The sequence below is a fragment of the Pteronotus mesoamericanus genome, unplaced genomic scaffold, assembly GCF_021234165.1.
Source record: "Pteronotus mesoamericanus isolate MK-2021 breed Mesoamerican mustached bat unplaced genomic scaffold, CSHL_Meso_final scaffold_167, whole genome shotgun sequence".
In the NCBI taxonomy this organism is placed as follows: Eukaryota; Metazoa; Chordata; class Mammalia; order Chiroptera; family Mormoopidae; genus Pteronotus; species Pteronotus mesoamericanus.
Genome location: NW_026555308.1, coordinates 46,923,556 through 46,945,512, shown reverse-complemented (window position 1 = coordinate 46,945,512; position 21,957 = coordinate 46,923,556). Strand labels below are relative to the sequence as shown.

The following is a 21,957-nucleotide window of genomic DNA, read 5'->3' as shown; positions in this document are numbered from 1 at the left end:
TGGGCTTTAATGCATGTGGGCAAAAAAAACAAAAAAACAAAACAAAACCAAAAAACCTTCATTCCAATAACATGACCGCTCATTTCTTCATCAATTAAACAGTTATTAATATACAAATCCAGCAATTTCGTGGCTAGTGAAGATGAAATGACATTGGAAAAGTCTTCAGTTAAGAAAACCTTTAGATAGGCATAGCCTATTGCACCTCCAGTAAGGTTTCATGTGTATAGATTGCATGTCTGCAATGTAGCTAATCACCTAAGATTTAAAAAGAAAAGAATAAGGAAAGAAACAGAGAAAGGCAAAAAGGAGCTAACCTGTACACCACTGTACATGTCTGCGTTCTCTCATAAAGACCAGATTCATGAACCATTGCCAAAGAAGGTCATTCACTTTAACTGGAATGAAACACAATAGCAATGTAATTTTCTTAATCTCCCATATGACTTTCCTTCCGTGCACTACATTTCCATCCCTCATTTCTTTTGTCTCATTTCATGTCTTCTATTATAGTGGCTTTAATATGCTTACTCCCCAATCTCTTATTGGCTCACATTCAAACCATTTACTGTACGTAATTAGCTTTCGTGTTTCTGAACCTGTGTTATCTCCACTGTTCTGTGCACAGCAGTCTTTTCCGAGTGTCTTCTTACATCCGAATTTAAGAGTCAAAATAGGATCGATGTCTGTTAAGGATACTGTGGCTTGGTTTTTCACAGTTTCTAGCAACTATTTGCTCTATTATGTTCTTTTGATTAAAAACACAAATCTACTGACAGATGTACTGTTTAATTAAAAAGTAATACGGTAGGTCAGACTAAAACTTAAGAAGGGCTATTATATTACAGACTCCCTAAATCCAAAAGCAGATACCAAGCAATCACAAAGATTTGCTGTATAAAACTTACTCAGTTCACATTCCCCTCAGCTTATTCCTGCCTCAAGGCCCCTGACCTCTCTTGCAACATTTAGAATCCTGGTCATTGTAAATTCTTTCTCTGCTCCTTTGACATGTAAATATTTTTTAAAAGCAAGAAGTAAATATTTTTTACAGCCTCTGAATGCCTTTCTCAAGCGTGGGCTTAGGTACCATTCCTTTGAAATGCAGTCATCTAGGAAGATAGCCCCCCTTTCCTGGCCTCCACATTTCTGTGGAAGAATAGGAGTCTCATTCTCAGTGGGTTCCATGCTCCACTCTGCGTTGTAAAACTACCTCCTGTCGTGAAGATAAGAGAAAGTTTACTTTTCTTTTGGTTAAAGCCAGTTGGCAAACACAGATCGCAGGAGACATCCTCCCAACTCCCTACTTCTTAAAAAGGAAAAAAAAAACACCCTACCTTTTGTTTCTGTGGAGTTAAAATCAGGTGTTCAGACTGAGTTCTGGTGTCCCTTGAATAAAGTTTCTTACCCCTTTAAATTTGCCCAGCACGATTTTTGCTTTGACACTCTAATATCTGATAAAATTATCTTTTAAATATTCAAAACCATCTATTTTATTTCATAGCTTTTCCCCAGAACTGTCTCTGGCCAATCAGCTGGGTGCAGTGGAGGTAGAAAATACGAATTCAACAGAATAAGCATTTCCATTTTGAGCTTATATCAGGAAGTTATTCATATTTTAGATTGTTAAATTATCATACTTTCATGAAAGCAATGTTTGAAAATAAAATTAAGCTAAGAAATTAAATTAATATTTTATCACTCAATATTTCCCTAATTCACTTATTTCTTGCTATGTATAGAAAAAAGAGAAATAAAAATTCAGTCTAGATTTAGATAGAACATTCTGTTAATTCTGCTTTCATATACTATAACCCAATACATACTTTTTGAAGGAACTTAAAACTATGTTTATATGTTACTCTTTCCTTGAAATTATAGCCATTATATACAATATTTGTTCCTGGTTTATAGCGAGTTGTTGAGATAGGGATTGTTTACGGGTTTAGAATAGGATTTCTTATGGGTTTGGAATGCAAAGGCAGAGGATGTCTGGGAGTCAGCTGCGTATAGCCATTAATCAAAATGGAGAAAACAAGAGAAGAAAGGAGGCCAACTTGGGGGAGGCAGGGTAGGAGGTGGGTTCAGTTGCTGACAAATGAAGTTTATGATTAAGGTGATTTAGCCGAAGGGAGAGCTCCACCATACATAGTCCTGAATATGGGCATTAGGGCTGTGGAGTTGGGCATTTAGAAGTGATAAAGAAAGAGAGCAAATTTTCTAGAAAAGGGAGAACTTTAAATTCTTTAGATGTGAAAGAGGAAGGGAAAAGAGATTATGTGTTCTACAGAACAGGGAAATTAACTCTACAAGCTTCTGAGAAATACTGTGGGAGGGACTCAAACAGAATGAAGCGATTAGGTTTGTAGATTACCTTTAAAACCTAAGAGGTTCTTTTCCACGGTGATGGTATAAAAAACAGATAAATGTTAATTTGTAAACAGGGTGTAAATAGATGTAAATAGAGGCTGGAAAGTGTTCAATTTAATGTTTCTCTCTGGTCTATAAAACAAAAAGCAATATCACCTGCAGAAAAAGAGGTTGGAGCTCATATTCCCAGCTCGTACATGTTTGTTCGACTGCGGAGTTGGCTCTCAGTAAACCGGTTTGGGCATAAAACTCTGCAAGTCGTTTGTGATCGGGCATTGCTTTGTAACATTACGTCAATCCATCACTTTCTAAATCACTAACACAGCTGTCATTCTACTGCATAAAAATTCCAGATAGAGTTGTTGAGTCACTCCCATTGTGCATTCTGGTAACAATTTGAACACTCCATATTATATTTCTTTACAGATTTATTGACTGTAAGCACCGGCTTGGGAGGAGTGGTGAGAGTGGGATCTATATTTCTGTTATCAGCTGTGCTTGACACTTAACTCCTTTACATGCAAAGCCTGGTGATAAAATTGAACTGTATTTTAATATAATTGATTAACCATGATTTTATTTATGAAAGTCCCTGAGACCCTGAAGAATATAGACAAACAAATGGCCTCTCCATGGCCCTCATCCACACAATTTTTGAAGCTTGACACAGTGCCTGGCATTAAGTAAAAGGCCAATAAGTGTTTCTGGAAGCTGGATGTTTTGACTTTTATTTAAATCTTGAATTGTTTTACTTGTTAACTCTTCAAATACTTAGGCATTGTTTCACAAATTAGATGCTAAGTTTTTGAGGACAGTAGTTCTGGTCCCAGCACTGCATATTAAAACCCCAACAGGATTAAAAAGAAACTTTAAGACATAGTTTTGTAAGAAAACTACAGAAAATAATGTGTTTCCTGCTACTCAAAAGGGTTTGAGAATTATGAACACACTTGTATATAATAAATGAGTACATATTATTTATATCCTCAGATTCGTTTTTAAAAATTCTATTTCAGGTGGTTTTATAGATATCAATGGCATAAAATCCCAGTATAATAGCAAAAAAAGAATTAATAATTTTAGTATGTACAGAATTCATGCTTGCCAATGGAGAGACAACCTTGTCAAAATTTAGAAATGTATTATTTTTGCTATTTCTTTTCTATGCTTTAAAAGTATTTATGCAAATACTTTTAATGGAAGATAATTTAAATAGCTATTTAGTGTTTAAAATAAAATATAGAGTATCTAAAATTTGCTCTTGGCCAATATCTGGAAGAAAAACTCACAAAATCAGTGATATGTGCCATCCTATTTCTAAAAAAGTAGAAACAGTAAAATTTGCCCAGCAGATAGTTCTTGTTAGTTACTAAATAATTTACCTTCTAACTGGAAATCCTTCCAATTATCTGCAATGAGAAAAGAAACCTAAAAAAATCACCAGTAGTATAAGGACAATGATTATAAGAAATGGAAATAAAATATTTACCAAGGAACAGAAATATTCTTTCTTCTGTTAAGGAATGGAACAGGTTCTGAAAGCAAAGCACCCTTCTTGTAGTAGTAAAAGCAACACCGCCACCTACTGGTAAAAATATAAATTGCAAACCTGGAAAAATACAGAATTTAAATGTAATATTTTCCTTGTGACCAGCATATTTTGTCTAGTGACTCAAATTTTCTGACTAACTATAACTTTATAAAATATAATTTTTAGTATTGAGATATATATTGGATAATCTTCATAATCAAAAGTTGTGGGGAGTTTTGTTTGGCTTTTGTTTGTTTTTTGTTTGGTTTTTTTGGTTTGCTCTTTTCTTTTAAATCTATGTACTTATCCTCAATGCATTCCAGTGATAAAAAAGAAAAAGCCCAAACTTTGGAACCACACATACTTAGATTCAAGTTCTAGTTCTGACACTTACTAGCTTTCTGTCCTTGAAAATTTAATTTCCCTGGGCTTTAGTTGTCTCTCATGTGAAGTAATTGTTAGTATTACAGAGAGTACAAAATGTGCAATACATCTAGCACATTTCTTCATACCCAATAGATAAGCAATATCTGATAGTTTCAATGATCTAGAATTGATCATTGCCTTTCAATTTTCTCTAGAATTGCCTGATATTTGATATATTTTTAAAGTGTTTTCTGGAGCAGTGTTAGCCAACAAGTTTTGGGGCTTATAACTTTCAGGCCTTCAAATTGCCTGTCAAAGACATATAATTATCATTACAACATTTATTTGTAAGTATAAAAGGAAAGCCAATAATAGATTGACTTAATCTAATCAAGGCAAAAGCAGAACATTAAAAAAAAAGAGAGAAGAAAAAAATAGGTATATTTGATACAGTGACTTATTTTTTCCTTTCCTTAGGTAAGCTTCTGCTTTGCTGACGACTAGCAAAGAAACTAGTCACTGTATTCAGCCATTGGGAAGCCAGACGGGTCAGTTGTTTCCATATTCTGTGGAAGATCTCAAGAATATAGTGGAGGAACATGTGCCAGTATATCTTTGTTTTATGTCTGTCAGTGTGTTAAGCATCTCCATTTAATTATGTCAAATCTGCTCCATTTTCCTCTACCAGAATTTCTCACATTATCATTACATAATGCCCTCTCATGCAACTCAACCCACATTCAACCCAATTCTTTGATCTCTCTATGAAATAGCCTATAGTGAGTGTTAATGCCCATATTATTACAGAAGTGGTTCATTAGTGCACGAAAGGAAGGAAGTTGTCAAGTGCAGTTCTCTAAGTTTTTATTTCTGAAAGGAAGAGCCTTGGGAAAAGTTTGTAAACAGGTAAATTTCTCTCCATTGTTTTCCAACTTTCTTTCCCAACTCACCTTACTCCATTCCAGACAGCACATGCTTTCATATTTTCAGAAGCCCCCACAGTAACCAAATTATTCCTTTTCTATCCTTTGCTTTCAAACCAAACTTTTATTCTCTTAGAGATCAAATTGGATATAAAAATAATTAAATCACAGGCAAAATGTGATTTATGACCTTTGCCTCTACTTTTTCAATGTGTTAGTTTCTATCTAACCCTGAGTTCACTTTAAAATCACCTAGGAAGTTTTTAAAAGTGGATTTAATTGATCCCGGATGAGAGTTGAATATTTACTTTTAAAGCTCTATAGATGACTTCAATTTCAAGGCATTGTTGTTAATGACTCAACCCAAACTCTAGTTAATGCTTTTCAGAAAGTTAAGGAATAAATTTTTTCACGGGTTAGAGAGAAAGAAATATACTAAAATCATAATGTTTATTTCCTCTGCATAAGTAAAATGATACGAAGACAGTAACATAACTAGAAAAGGTGGAACTCATGTAAACCACCTTATTCTGTTGCTACCTTCAGATCTATTCTGTAGGATATTAACTCCACCTCCTTGACAAAATTCTTGGATACATTCTATAGCTAGGAGGCCATTTTTAAACATCAGAAAGGTCTCAGTTCTCTCATATCCCCAAATTAGAACTGAGTTATTGAAAAGGGTCCTGTTAAGGGAAGGGATAATAAACTCAATAGTCCTTGTCTTCTGTAATCTCCTGCAGGGCGAGAAGCAAAAACATGACTACCAGGACCTACGTAATTTTCTCTTTACTCCTGGCTGATCTCCATGCCCTCCTTTCTGGCAAGCCTCTGAAAAAAGCAGGCCTAACTAGGAGGTACAATTGTGAGTCCATAGTGACTCCTGAAATGATCAGTTCCCAGGCAGATCGATGCTCCCTTGAGCTGATTTCTTGCAAAATTAGTTCCTGCTTCTGCAGTTGCTCTTCCACTGACGATGGGATTATGTCCCAATAAATCCATTGTAAATTTCAAATATCCTAAATAGCAAATGCATTTAATACACCTAAATTCCTGGTCTACGTTAAACATGCTCAGGACACTTGCATTAAAAACCTATTTTATAAAAAAACGTTGAATACCTCAGGTAATTTATTGACTACTGCACTGCTAGTGAAAAACTGAATAGTGGTAGGAGTGGATCCACCATTTAACATACACAGCTAAAAGCACACTGGGCTGAAGAATGTTTGAAGTAAAACATTCTTCACTGAAGTAAAACAAAAAAATGCTGCTACACAGTACACTGTGGAGTATCAGCTGTTTACCCTACGGATCTCCTGCCTGACTCGGATGGGCCGCTTGCTTCCCCAGCATCACGAGAGTATCATGCTGGATATCACTACCCTGGGAAAAGATCAAAATTCAAAGTATGGTTCCTACGGAATGTTTATTGCTTTCCCACCATCATGAAAAATCATAAAAATCGTAAGTCAAACCATTGTAAGTCAGGGACCCATTGTAGGACCTCACAGCAGGCATCTCTTTGGGACAGTCCCATCAAGACATGTTCAAGAATATCTCATTCTTGGAATATCGCAGCATCTCATGGCATGGGCAATTCTTGTCTTCAGGTAAGTGTAGCTACTCCTCTAAGGCTTCCTGTCCGTATATTGCGGTGCCCAGGCCTCAGCTAGGAACCCAGTCCTATGTTCCTTTTCTCCCTCATAATATTGGTGTACATATTCCATTCTGATAGAACTGAACTTAGCAAGCATCCAATTAGAGAGGAGATACCAGGCTCCTTTCTTAGAAACATCCTTATCGCTGGCATGATTCCCAGCAATGTTTTTTTTTAAGCATTGTTTCTAATATCATTTCCTCTTTACAAATCAGTTCTATTGGCGCATGATTTACTTACAGCAAAAACGCATTAATACATACAGTTCCACAATCAAATTCACTAACATTGCCAATGCAGGAAATAGTTCTGCCATGCCCTTTTGCTGATGTGGTGTTAACTATTTCTCCAATGCTAATTTCCTCGGTTAGGTAATTGCTCCATGGACATGTAAAATGTTAACATTAGGGGAAACCTAGTAAAGCTTATAGGAAAATTCTTTGTACTTTTTAAAAGTTTTTATAAATCTAAAATTACTACAAAACAAAGTTTTAAAAATTCAGACAAGCTGTCTCCAAAAAAAAGAAATTAGGATGTCAATTATTGAGGATGGTTTTTACAGGGTAAATTAATTTTAGCTAAAACACTAAAATGTTCTGATCCAATGTCCTGATTCAATTTGAAAACTACAATCTTTTATTTATTTTTGATCACTCACATATAATGAATAAGTTAATGTTTATTGTTTTGGGGTCACAAAAGAAAGCTAAAGGAGCCTGAATATGTTGTGGTGAGGGGGAAAAGAACATTACATTTCAATGTCCAGTCTGAACCCTTTAAAAACTATTATACGATTTTGGTAACCCAAAGAATTAAGTATAACTTTCCCAAAACATTACTTTTGCAGAGTCAGATATTTCACAACTAACCATCTATAACAGGTATCCTGCTCATAGAAACTTTCTATATCCATCTTTCAGACATGAAAACTATTGTGTGGAGAATTTTTATATATATTTCATAATGTATGTAGTTTATATTGAATTATACATCTGTTGAGAAGCCAGAAATCACCAGATTAACTAAATCACATTCACCAAGTTCAAAAGTACACTGATTTCCTCTCTCCATCATTTGTATGTGTAGTCAAACAGAAAATCATTTCAAAATCTGTACCATTTAATAAGGTTAAACACATAAAAAAATCTGGTACAAAGACTGATTTTAAGGAAGGCATGCATATGCATTTGCATTATTGTTTACAAAAGAAAATAAAGTTTTATATATATTTTCCTCCAATTTATATAGCTAAATCAACTGTATATAGTTCTCTCCTTGTATAAATTTAACATGTGGATTTCCTTACTGTAGGAAATCCACATGTTAAAAAAATGTTAAAAATAATACAAATGCAATTAATTGCTTATAAAAATCATCACAGGTTAACTTACAGATTCATTTATTTAAAAATCATTACAAATTGTGAAAAATACATACTATGAAAAATTGTTTTAAAAGTAGCATAATACCAAACCATATAATCTATGTGAACCCAAAAGTATAAACAATATTTACAAATTACAGTAGTGTCTGCACTGCCCTATCATGAAAGGAGGTATTTTTTGTAAATATATATATATATAAAATATATTTATTTTTATATATATATAAAATAAGAGACTGACTTCCTTCAAGTGCCAAAATTTTCACTTTGACCATTATTAAAAACTTTGTAAAAGTATCATAAAACGAGTACCCAGACTACAATAAAATCCTTGAAAACTAAAAACCATTAAGATTGCCAATTATTTAGTGACTTTTTCATCCATTTTTATGTATGTGGTTATTGTTTTTTCTTTTCTTATTTAACTGGCCTTAGAAGAATATGTTTTCATAGTTACTGTTTCCTCTCTTGCTGTCGTTCCACATTTCTACCAATGAGTTCCTCAGAATTTGCCGTTATTTTACACCTTGAAAATTTTTCTATTCAATTCCCTGCTCCCACATACAGACACAGAAAGCCTAAACTCTCCTTTAGATTGTCTCCAGCAGAAAGCAGCCTTTAAAACACATCTGGTTGGGTGGAAGGAAAACTGATTCTGAACAGAGGTGTCATGTGTTTGTTCCCTGCCTACCCTGCACTGTCTCTTTGGTTGCTGGGAATTTCCTGCTTCCCAAATTCTTGGGGTTTTGACTACACGTATAGCCTCACCCTCTGAGTTTTATGATTCTGGTTTAGGTTTGCCTTTCTCTCTGATTCCTGACCCACTCCTCCTCTAATTCTCTAATAGTCAAGCATGCTTGCTTGTCTAACTCTAATTCATTCCTTCTTACACTTTAATTAATAAACCTCAAGAGTTTCTTGAATCATCGTTGGCCACAGATTACCATGAAATATAATCTGCAAATTCTGTGAATTACCTGTGCTCCTGATGCTGGTTTCCTACCAAGCCTTTACTCTCAGTTTGTTATTCTGATCACAGTGTATATAACACACTAGTAAAAAAGCTGACCTTATTAAATTAGTAACTTTATTTCAGAAAAATCTCAAATGGGTAAGAATGAACATTTTTCTTAATCAGTAAAATTCTTGATCAGGCAGAAGTTATTTTTGTTGATGTCCACTGATTTCCTTTCTCCACATTCTGAGTAGACAAAGTTGGCTGAAGTCTGATCTGAATAAATGGAGTGTTGTAATATCAGATATTTGAAGCACTTTTATCTTTCAAATAAATGGATCAGCTAAGGAGGTTGCTTTAAATCAAACAATAATAGAACATGCTAACTTATAAGCACAGCACTATTTTAGTGCTACAAGTAATGTACTAGGTAACCAGTTTTTTAAATGATAAAAATGAAAGTACTATCTAAGTAATCATTCATTAAAAAATCCTTTCAAAGAAAACCAATAAAATGCACCTTAGTCATTAAAAAAAGAAATCTTTTTTTCTGTCTAATTGGCACTTTTCCTTGCCAAAGCTGGTACTTTCCTCCAGAATATATGTAACTGAACAACATTATCACAGATTCATATTAAGAGGTTCAGTGTTACAAATGAGCAACATCAACAAATTACCCCTGGATTTTTTGAGTTAAAGTGAAAATATGTATATATAATACTGATATTTCTAAATTTACTATATACTGGGTCACAGAGAAGATAATTAACCTATATTCTAATAGTTCTATAAATTTCTGTGATAAAAGACATATTAGTATGTGTAAATTTAAAAAATATTATTTAGCTGGTTTTAAATTCATAGGCTTTCATTAATAGTTTTTGAAAATCATCACACATAAATTTAATTAAATTTTTACACCAAAAGTTGTAACTAATCACTAGCTTTTTTTGCTGGTTTAGTTTTATTAGTTGGGAATTTCATACCTAGACAATGGGAAGTGTGTGTGTGTGTGTGTGTGTGTGTGTGTGTGTGTGTGTGTGTGTGTATGGAGGCTTTTGGTGGCTTTTGAAGGCATATGTCTGTTTCTTACATTAAAACAAAACAAGTAAAAGTCCATACATATACCATACATATACAGAAAACAAGTTGAGTTATAAAACATTCCTTTTTAAAATGATTGTCCATATTAAGGAGATAATGCTGGGATGGCAGTGTACATTCTTATAAGTAAAGGCCAGTTTTCCATCTGTAGAACAGTCTCCTCATTTTCTATTTCATCCTTCATTCTTTGCTTTGCTGAAGTCACATTCCATTGAAACAGCAGATATAGCTGTGTTCAAATTTTGAAATGATACATCTCTGTCTAATGGCGGTGGTTTATACAGAAAGATTGCAAGTCCATTGAAGAAAATGGTGATGATTTTACAAGTAACACCTAAATATATAAAAAAAAATCATGCATTTGGGTCTTTAATTATTAAAGAAACCAATTCTCATTGAGAAGTTCTTTACAACTAGAAACTCTACATTAAAGAGAAGTGTATAGTCATTAGAGTTCTATGTTTTATTTATTTTATCCTCACCTGAAGATGTTTTTATTGTTTTTTAGAGAGAGGAATGGGGAAGAAGAGTGTGGGAGAGAGAGGAGGAGGGAAGGGGGGAGAGAGAGAGAGAGAGAGAAACATCCATGTGAGAGAGAAACATCATTGATTGGTTGCTTTTCCTACACACCCAGACCAGGGACTGAATCTGCACCTAGGTGTGTTGACGCAGAATAGAATCCACAATCTTTCAGTGTAAGGGGCAACACTCCAACCGACTGAGCTACCAGGCCAGGGCTAGTTATATGTTTTAAACTTTTAGAACTTTAGGAAGAAAGTTGATATTCCTCAATAAAAATCTTCTGTACATTTCAATGAGCTAGCTTGCATTATCTTTCTAAACAATAAGAATATACAATTATTTTATTCTTGGTTATAATTGTACATTCTTGTAAAATAAGTATTCTATAGAATGAAATAAATCCACATTCCATATATAACTTTATTAACACAATCCCATACCTATAAAAAATTACAAGCAACGAGGTCAATGACAAAGGAAAATAGCTTACAATATCCTTGAACCTGAAATAAAGTTACAGAATTTTCATGTTCATGATGGAAAATAACTCTAAAAATGAAAAATCTTTGGAGTTCTTTGGAGAAAGCCCCTGTGAGAATATATCATATTCAATAGTTAATCAAATTTACTTTTAAGTATCAACTAAAAAAATACAATGACAGGATTCACTTCTCCAGCTTGATTTGTTTCCAAACAACTAAGAATTTCAGTTCAGCTATATGCAGAGAAACTAGTTCTGGCCACTGCACAAGCATTTAAGTTCCAGTCAAATAAGCTAAATGGCTTTACAATGTAGTTTTTGCAATGTAGCTACTTTCTGTTAATCAATCATATTTTATTTACAATGTAAGTATTGTGCATTACAATACAAAATTGTAACTATTGAATGTTCAAGGCGCTAAGCATTTGCACCTTGAATGAACTAGGAATGTTCAAGGCGCTAAGCATTTCTAGGTTTATAGGAAGATTAATTACATAAGTACAACTGTTACAATGTTTTTGAAAAATTTAAAGATATATATGTTTTGGGGGGAAAATGCTCACATTCAACACATTAGGAAAAGGAATAATTCATTATCTATATCTTTTGGTGAGAGTACAAACATAATCAATTAAAATTTTACATTGTAAAATGTACATTGAATAAAGAAATGTTTTTTAGCAGGTAAAAGTGATAGAAAGATTAAGCTTGCCTATTCTGGTCAATATTTACTCTCCCATTTTTTTAATTTATGTATTTATTTCTTCAGTGGATATTTTATTACTCTGTCATCATTAACTCAGACAGCATACTCTGGATTTAAACACATGTAAGAGCAATAAGCTATCTTGATCCATGTGCTAAAATAACTGTGCTCTCAATTGCAACGAAAATCACACATTATGTAAATATATATATTTTCTATCTAAGATTTCTGTTTTAAAATGTTTTAATTTTTTAGGTTGTTTTAAAATTTTTATCTCACTCTTACAAAATAAATGCATTACTCTGCTTCCTTAATCTTAATTTTTATTTATTGCTTAACTAAGACTATATGAGACAGACTGCCAAAGGCAAAAAGGAGTAAAACATCATGGCTAATCTTCTAAACTTACAAAAAGATTTCTTGTCACATGCCTTAGAGCCAGGCACTTCCCTACCTCAGCTCTATGTGCTTTCCAGAGCCTAGGGGCCTAAATGAAATCATTCCAGAGTTTCTAAAAATTCTCCTGTTTTTGTTAGACTTCTCAAAAAGAGTTTGAGAGAAGTTGCTAAAAGAAAATTACAGAATATGTAATGTAATGGAAGCTAAAATGTTACTGTCTTTTTTATTTTAGACTGAGTCTTGCAGACTCCAGGTAAAGCCTTTTATTTCCTGCTGATAACTGACCTCAGGACTATAGAAGAACCCAATAGCGTAGACTGAACATTTCAAAACCTAAGTAAAAATAATTGTCTTTTCTCTTAACATCATCGATTTAATCTGAAGTTATCAGTAAGTCACTACTTACATATGGCCACTAGCATATGGGCCATCTTGATGTTATCATAAATCCAGCAAGCTCCTTTAATTCCACATTCTTTAATATCCCAGAGCACACATGTGCTGTCTATTGCAACACCAAAAATAATTGGTCCAGGTATTGAGCCTAGAGGAATTATTTGTGAAATACACATGGGTAAATATTAGTCTGAGAATAGGCATTAAATCTATCCATTTAAGCAAAAAATTATTGACTTTGGCTTCCTATTTTTACTTGAAAGCAGTGCAAGCAACAATTCTTTAAAATGACATAATGCATAATTTTTAATGCATTTGAGTTACTCTAATACTCAATAAATAATTTCTCTGTTGAAGACATCTGTTCATTTGCAAATCAATCAGTACATGTATGAGTAACAGGACTATAAGGAAATATGAGCAAACTTTCCAAAATAATTATACATAATTACATATTTCTAATCAATTAAAATTTATTTTAATAGAAATCTCTAGCATTATTGCATTAATATTTATTTAATATTTTCATTCACTGTTTTTCTAATTAATGTGTCTTTGCAATCAGCTATTATACTTTTTAAAAAATGTAAATACTGATGCACAAAATGCATGCTAAACACTGTGTGTTATATGTTGTATGTCAATATGTGTGTATATACACATACTGACATGTATGTGAGTACACGAGATGCAGGTGTGTACTGACAAACATTAATCTAACAAGCCTAGTTTTGCTTTCTGAAACATACACACCCTCCCACATGTAAAGTCAGAAGGCAAAAAATTAAGGAACTTTTACAGTCAAATAAAGGTTAAAAGTCAAATACATGATTTGAGGTGGTATTGCTTAGACAAAGGTTTCAGCTGCATCCAGCTCTTCTTTCATGACCTGTGACATGACAGAGTCAAAAGAGCACCGGACTGAGTGTTGAGTGAGGAGACAGCTTTTCTACTCTCATTTGCACCACTGATTGGGCAAGCCCCTGAATCTCGCAGGGACTTCATTTACTCACCTGAAAAGTGGGAAAGTTGGTTCAGGTGACCTCTAATGTTCCTACTTTTATTTTTTTAAGTTACGTTAATATTATGTTCATAATATTGTGTGTGTAAGTATAAACACATAGTTATGTGTGTAATATAATTTTTTCTTTCTTATGCTTCCTACATCTGGAACCTTATAAAATTTTCTGGGATAAATTCTTTCTCCATCAATTCTTAACTAGTTTTCAATCCTGATACAATATAATCATGCCCCAAATGGAGATAAATGCAGGAAGAAAAAGTTACAGTAGTTATAAATAAGATTTTATAATTTATGTTGATAATAAGTTTTGTATGAATAGAAAAATATGTATCTTACTCTATTAGAAGTGCATTGATGATTATGTTATATTTCAAATAAATATACTATAATCTTTAAGGTTATATTTGCAACAGAAATGGAAACAATATTTAACCAATTATGTAGGCCAAAAGTCATTATTATGTGATACACAAACAATACTACATCTCGAATATTGGAAAACAGCTTTCTTAATGACAATTATGTAGTTTTCTAGTGTGTTTAATTAATTACTTTCTTGGCACATACCAAAAATAAACAAATCAGTAACATTAATGAACAAAATAATCAAGTTACTAATGAATAAGAAAAGCGGCATACCTAATAACCGAAGCACCGTAAACTGTACTCCCAATGCCAGAGACCGCTGCTTTTGATTAACACACCTAGAGGTAGTAAATATGCATGAGGCCAAAAACGGTTGTGCAGTTCATTCACTTTTTGAGCATATTCATTTTTATACCAGGGTAGAATTTCTGGATTAAAGTAAATGTTATGCATATGAAAGAAAAAAATTATTTGTAACAGTTTAGGTACAGTTCAAACTTTCTGGAATTCTAAAAGGAGGAAAATGTTTTCTGAACTAAAATACCACAAATAACACCAAAAAGAGTCAAATAAATGTTAACAAATGTACTGAAAATGTATGAATTTTAACAAATGTAAAGGAGAAAAAACATTCATTAATAAGACCTATTTTTGACTATTGCTGAATTCACAGGACAGACGATTTAAGTCTCAAGCAAATAATTCATACTCTCTTACTAACTTTGAGACTGAAATCATACCTATGAGATAAGAGTACAAAATTTGAGGCAATGTAAAACAGCTGCTAAGCTTCACTCTGATTCAACAATAACTCTTTAAGTAACGACTGTCTAAAATGAATACGACATGATGCTGGGACACGAGAGAGAGATAGATGTGGGTTAAAAGATTAGTCGTTAAAAACAAATTTGCAGTTGAAAGGTGACATAGATAATTTTTTTAAAATCTGAGCTCTTTTTTTTTATATTTAATTTTTTTTACTACAGTTGGTATACAATATATTTCAGGTGTACAACATAGTGATTCAACATTTATTTATCTTACAATGTGATCACCACACTAAGTCTGGTAATCATCTGTCACCATAAAGTTATTTTTTTCTAAACATAAACATTTTATTTATTTATTTTCTTTTTTTTATTGTTGTCCAAGTACAGTGGTCACTATTTTCCCGCCACCACTTTCTCCTACCCCAACCACCCACACTTCATACCCTCAGTCCTTCCCCCGTTTGGCTTTGTCCATGGGTCCTTTAAAAATGTTCTTTGACAACCCTTCCCCTTATTTCACCTGCTATCTCCCTCCCCCTACCCCTCTGGTTCCTGTCAGTTTGTTCTTTATTTCAATGTCTCTGGTTATATCTTGCTTTCTTGTTTGTTTTGTTGATTAGATTCCACCTATAGGTGAGATCACAAGGTATTTGTCTTTCACTTCCTGGCTTATTTCACTTAGCATAATGCTCTCCAGTTCCATCCATCCTGTTGCAAAAGGTAGTAGCTCGCTCTTTCTTTCTGTTGTGTAGTATTCCATTGTGTAAATGTACCATACTTTTTTGATCCACTCAATTACTGATGGGCACTTAGGTTGCTTCCAGCACTTGGCTATTGTAAATTGTGCTGCTATGAACATTGGAGTGCATTGGCTCTTTCGAATTGGTGTTTCAGAATTCTTAGGGTATAATCCCAGTAGTGGAATTGCTGAGTAAAAAGGCAGTTCCATTTTCAGCTTTTTGAGGAAATTCCACACTGTTTTCCAGAGTGGCTGCACCAGTCTGGATGCCCACTAACAGTGGACTAGGGTTCCTTTTTCTCCACAGCCTCGCCAGCACTTGTTTCTTGATTTGTTTATGATGGCCATTCTGACCAGTGTGAAGTAGTATCTCCTTATGGTTTTAATTTGCATCTCTTTGATGGCTAATAATGATAAGCATCCTTTCATATGTCTCTGGGCCCTCTGTATGTCCTCCTTGGAGATGTGTCTGCTCAGATCCTTTGCCTATTTTTTAATTGGATTGTTTGTCTTCCTGGAGTGGAGTCATGTGAGTTCTTTATATATTTTGGAGATCAAATCTTGTCTGGCTCGTAGTGTTTCTGCTGAGAAGTCAGTTGCTAGCCTTATTGGGGCTCCCTTGTATATTACCTCCTGTTTCTCCCTTGATGCCTTTAAGATTCTCTGTTTTCTTTGAATTTTGCCATTTTAATTATGATGTGTCTTGGAGTGGGCCTCATTGGGGTCCTCTTGCATGGGACCCTCTGTGCTTCCTGGACTTGTGTGACTCTTTCTCTCACCACATTAGAGATGTTTTCTATCATTACTTTTTCAAACAGGTTTTCTATCCCTTACTCCTCTTCTCCTTCTGGTATCCCTGTTATATTGATATTATTATGTTTCATATTGTCCTGCAGTTCCCCTAACCCATCTTCAGGTTTTTTTTAGTATTTTTTTCCTTTTCTTGCCCTTTCTGGGAGTTTTATCCTACCTTGTCCTCCAGCTCTCTGATTTGATCCTGTGCCTAATCTAGCCTGCTTTTTATTCCTTCTACTGTGTTCTTCAATTCATAAATTGTATTCTTGATTTCCTCTTGGCTCTTGTTGATAGTTTCTATGTCTTTTTTCATGCTGATATAGTTTGCAGTAAGTTCCTCGTACTTTCCCTGTAGTTTTTGGTAATTCTCTCTGAGCTCACTGAGCTTCCTTATAACCATTGTCTTGAACTCAATATCTGATTACTTGCCTCTATTTCATTTACCACTCTTTTCTGAGAATTCCTCCTTTCCTTTCGATTGGGTGTTCTTTGTTTTCCCATTATTTGCAAGATTCTGCTTCTGCTTCTTAAATTGATCTGTTTTGACTCCCTGTCTTTGTGGTATGAACTTATATGATGGGAGACCTGTAAGATTCTGTGGTTCAGTCTCCTTGATCTCCTGAACTTGATGCTCTTGGGATGCCCTTTATGTTGACTCTCTTGATGTAACTGAGTTTTGATTGCTGTTGGGTTGTTCTTAGGTTGGTCCTTCCTTCCAGGTTGTTGACTGAAGGTCACTACTCTCACCATGTTTTGTATGCTGTTATGCAGGTGCTGCCAGAACAAAACCACAAAGCCCACGAAACAAACCCACACTCACAAAAATAATGCCCACCTACAATCCCACTATCAACAACAAATGAGCCAGTATTACTAAGGGTGTAAACAGATTAAAACTATTATAAGAAAGGAGAGAAGTAAACTATAGTATAAAATCTAATGACTTCATATGCACAAACTTGATGGACAAGAAATGAATGTTAAAGAAAATATTGCAAATCCACAGTGGGTTTTGTCTCGGTAACCTCTAGTATTTATCACTGTTTTTTCTCTCTGGATCAGCCTCTGATGATGTCAGATGTTGACCTCATCTGATCTTAGGCAGTCTGTTGGAGACTTCCAGGAATCTACTGTCTGTGCCTGTCTCCTTCAGTTGTTAATCCAGTCACTCTGCACTCAGTAGTCAGGCTTAAGCACCACACAGTGGGACAGAGTCCCTTCTGGGGCCAGGGCTATTGTTTCTCCTCAGGCTGGTGCTGCTTGGAGGGGAGTGGTCTGCCTGAGCATTATGGCTGCTGCCGCATGGGGGATGACTCAGCACTGGATCCTGCAGCTATTCTCTCAGTTCTCTCCCCAAAACCTCCATCTCAGTCTCTCCTCAGGCGTCTCTAGCCCACTCTGCCCCGGCTATGCCAGAGCCCAGGCTAAGTCGCTACAAATGAAAATTTGTGTGTTGGCCCTTTAAATGCCTCTTTGCATCTCCAGCCATCAGTCTCTGGCAAAGAGCAACCCTATTACTTTTCGCAGCTGGCTGTTATCTGTGTGCTTTTTGGGCTCTGATGCTGTAGGCTGGGGATCCCAGCTTAGGGTTTAGACCCCACTCTTTTCAAGAGGATCCAATTGACTGCTTAATTATCCCTCTGGCACTGCCGACTGTGGGTGCCCAGCCAGCCTTCTCCGATCTCCACTGAACTCCTTACCAGTCAGGTTGTGCTGAAGCTGATTCTTTTGTCTGTCCAAGGTTATAAGCTTCTCTTTCACTATTGGTCAGTTGTTTGTTCCAGGTAATTTCTCCACAATTTAGTTGTAATTCCAGATTGGTCCTGGGAGGGGGTCAGTGTGACTTCCATTTACTCCTCCACCAACCATACAATTATTAAATATTATTGGCTATATTTCCTGTGTTATACACTACATCACCATGGCTTATTTATTTTGTAACAGAAATGTGTACTTCTTATTCCCCTTTACTTTTATACTTATCCTCCAATCCTTCCCCCACCCCCTAGCAATCATCAGTTTGTTTTGTTTCTAGAAGTCTGTATTTTTTTAAGATTCCAAGTGTAAGTGAAATCATAAAGCATTCATCTTTCTCTAAGTTATTCATTTATCATAATACCCTCTATGTCCATCCACATTGTCACAAATGGCAAGATTTCATTCTTTTTCATTGCTGAGTAATATTCCATTGTGTGTGTGTGTGTGTGTGTGTGTGTGTAATTAACCACATCTTTATCCATTCATCTATTTATAGACCACTAAGTAGTGTGGTCATTGTGGGGGTGGGGAATATAAGTGGACTAAATGGTAATGGAAAAAGTTCAATAAAAAATTTTAAAAAATAAAATGAAGAAGTGAAAAAAAATCCAATTAAAAGTATGCAGAGACAATGAATAGGCATTTCTCTAAAGAAGACATAGAGATGCTCAACAACATTAATCATCAGAGAATTGCAAATTAAAACCACAAGGAGATATCACCATACCTGTCAGAAGGGCTAGTAACAAAAACTCAACAACTATTGGCAAGTATGTAGAGAAAACTGAACTCTTGTGCACTGCTGAGATTGTAAATTGGTGCAGCCACTATAGATAACAGTATGAAAATTCTTCCCAAAGTTAAAAATAGAACTGTTGTACTCCATAGCAACTCCAGTTCTGGGTGTTCATTTGAGGAAATCCAAAACACTAATACAAAAAGATATATGCATCCCTGTGTTCATAGCAGCATTATTTATAATAGCCAAAATAAATTCTTTAAAAACATATTCTCTAGTCTCTAAATGACTCCCATTTTCCATGCAATATAATGTTAACAGATATTTAATGTTTTTAGACAGAGTCTCTAAAACTTCCATTCATCAAAAAGTATGTAAAAAAAAAAAAGGTGAGTATCAAGGAATCAAAACTTAAAAGGGAAAAAGCCAGAGTTTGTTTGGAAAGAAATACAAAGGGTGAAGTGCTTATGGAAGGGCAGATAGGAAATATTTTTACAAGGTAGTATAGAAGGCAGAAGAGCAAAACACTGTCAAAAGCCAGGTGACAGTTTTTTATCTATTAGCACTGTTCACAGGAAGGTTTTATATCACAGCACCTGCTATATAAGGTAAAATGCATGTCATTCTGATTCTGACATATATGGAGTACATTGAATTTCAGTCATACTCAAATACAATTGAACATATTTCCAGCTTACAACTGAAGCCTCATGAAAGAAGCAGAGAAACTAACATCAAGCATATAACAGGTGAGCGATGTTAGGACACTTTCACATACATGATTTCGTTTTAACCTCATGCATCTGAGACTCAATGAAGTAGCATTTTTAATAGCATCAAACTAATGATCCTGTAAGGGCTGAATTGGCATTAGAATCAATGGTCAGTATAAACCCCAAATGAACCTCTGAGTCCATTATTTTCATTCAACATGTTGACTTAGGGATGGCAAATTTCAAATACAATACATACCTTAGGATGGACACAGTTATAGGAGTACCAGCCATAAAGGTAAAAACAATTGCAGCAAAGAAAATGCCAAGGAATATGGGCAAATTTGTACATCGAGTTTCACATTTTCCAGCTTTAGCTTCAAAACCAAAATTTGCTGCAGAAGGTGTTATTTCTGTTTTCATTTCAATACAGGAGCAGTTGTAATATACCTAGAATATTAGACATAAAAATACCAAGAGTTTTTATCTTGAAAACATGTTTTGTCATTGTAAATGAGGAGATCTCTAGGCATGGCTCTCTTACACAGTTGTAATACATATACAACAAAGGATGCCGAGAAAGAGTAATTAACCTGAAAAAATTAAGCCAAGGAAAATGGGCAGCCATATTCAAGAAGTGGAATGAATTCTCTGTGTTTGACATTTGTGTCCATTACTTCAGCTTGTAACCTATTGTTGGTTCAGGACTTACAAAACAAATTGACAAGAATCTAACAATTATGCTATCGCATGCATTCTAGACTGCTTTGAATTGATCATAATTGTTCAAATAATTTTCCTGCTAACCTTTTTTTCCATTATAGGACATCAAAAAAAAAAAAAAAGCATGCATACTGACAATCTCTCCATTGCACTAATTTAAATGAATAAATACTATAATTTTAACAAGTGATTCAGTAAACTTAACTAATATGTCACAAGTGTTGGAGGAGGAAATGCTGCTTTCAACTAAACCTTTTTACTATAGTTTTTTAACTTTCATGAATTACTTTACCAAAAGTAAACTGTCTCCCCCTTATGATGGCACATTTATGACAGTCAAAAACTAGAGGTTATTACATTATCAGGAAGGTTATTTTATATATAAATAACATATTATATATTTAATTTATATATATAAGCACATATACATATAAAATAGGAATATGAAATGTTGGAAGGCAACATGTCAAAAAATCACAAGTATTACTTTTGTATGAAAAAATTAAGATATTTTAAAAGGTAGGCTGCATTATTTTTTCTAAGGTTTTACTTATTTATTTTTAGAGAGGGGAAGGTAGGGGGAAAAAAAAAGGAAAGAAACATCAATGTGTGATTGCCTCTTGCACGCCCCCTACTGGGGATCTGGCCCACAATCTAGGTATGTGCCCTACACTGGAAATCCAACCAGCGACCCTTTGGTTCTCAGGCTGACACACAACCCACTGAGCCACACCAGCCAGGTCCAGGCAACATTATTTTTTGAAGGCTTTTTATATCTTAACTTCATCCTTTTTACATGTTTAAAGCCTCCATAAAGTCAGAGTACAGCCAGAGAAGTTGTGTTTTTCTTGTTTGGAAACCAGAGATCTTTTTTGAGTGCTAAAGGTATTCAAGGGTCACTGGTACTGATTCAGGACACCCAAACATGAAGATGACACCTCCAAAAAAGATTATTTTATACTCAGCAATCAGATATATCAACTAATAAAGTAATGTAGCCTTTGAACATTTTTAGAAGGAAAACTGAGAATAGTTTTTTTCTCTCATGATGAAACTTTACAACTCTCTTACATAAAAAAGTATACATTTTCCTAAGTATAGTTGCTGTTAGTCAGCATCTGTTTTTTGTAGTTCGGGTCACTAGTGTGAAATATAATACTAATACTTCTGTAAAGAAATGTGTGTAGGTATTTATTACATTATCATCAATGCATGTGCCTATTTGAAATATTCTATAGGGGAAAAAATCCTTAGAAAAATTGAGTTGTTAATATGGAATAGTTGGACATTAAAAAAAGAGGACAGATAGAAAATTTTGAAATCAAAACAACTTGCTTTTCCTAAACAACCCCTAGAAGACAATTTAATGTTTAAAATGGCAATTATAGTATTTGGTAAAAAATATAAATACCAATATCAAATTTATATCAAAATAACCAATACCATTTCAAGTATGCTTTTTATTATTTACTCAGTTATTTTTGGTTTTCGTGTGCAGGATAATATTTATATGTATAAATTTTACATGTAAAT

General features: G+C 34.3%; 1 protein-coding gene across 1 annotated transcript in view; it reads right to left on the bottom strand.

Moving 5' to 3' along the window:
- Positions 1 to 9,768: 9,768 nt before the first annotated feature.
- SLCO4C1 (solute carrier organic anion transporter family member 4C1) overlaps positions 9,769 to 21,957 on the bottom strand; it is a 61,992-nt gene continuing 49,803 nt past the window's right edge. The window contains exons 10-13 of the mRNA XM_054590023.1: positions 19,961 to 20,151; positions 14,461 to 14,525; positions 12,808 to 12,945; positions 9,769 to 10,627 (exon numbers count right to left, since the gene is read on the bottom strand). Coding sequence (XP_054445998.1) covers positions 10,467 to 10,627; positions 12,808 to 12,945; positions 14,461 to 14,525; positions 19,961 to 20,151 — 555 coding nt within the window. The 3' untranslated portion in view covers positions 9,769 to 10,466. The remainder of the gene's footprint in view (positions 10,628 to 12,807; positions 12,946 to 14,460; positions 14,526 to 19,960; positions 20,152 to 21,957) is intronic.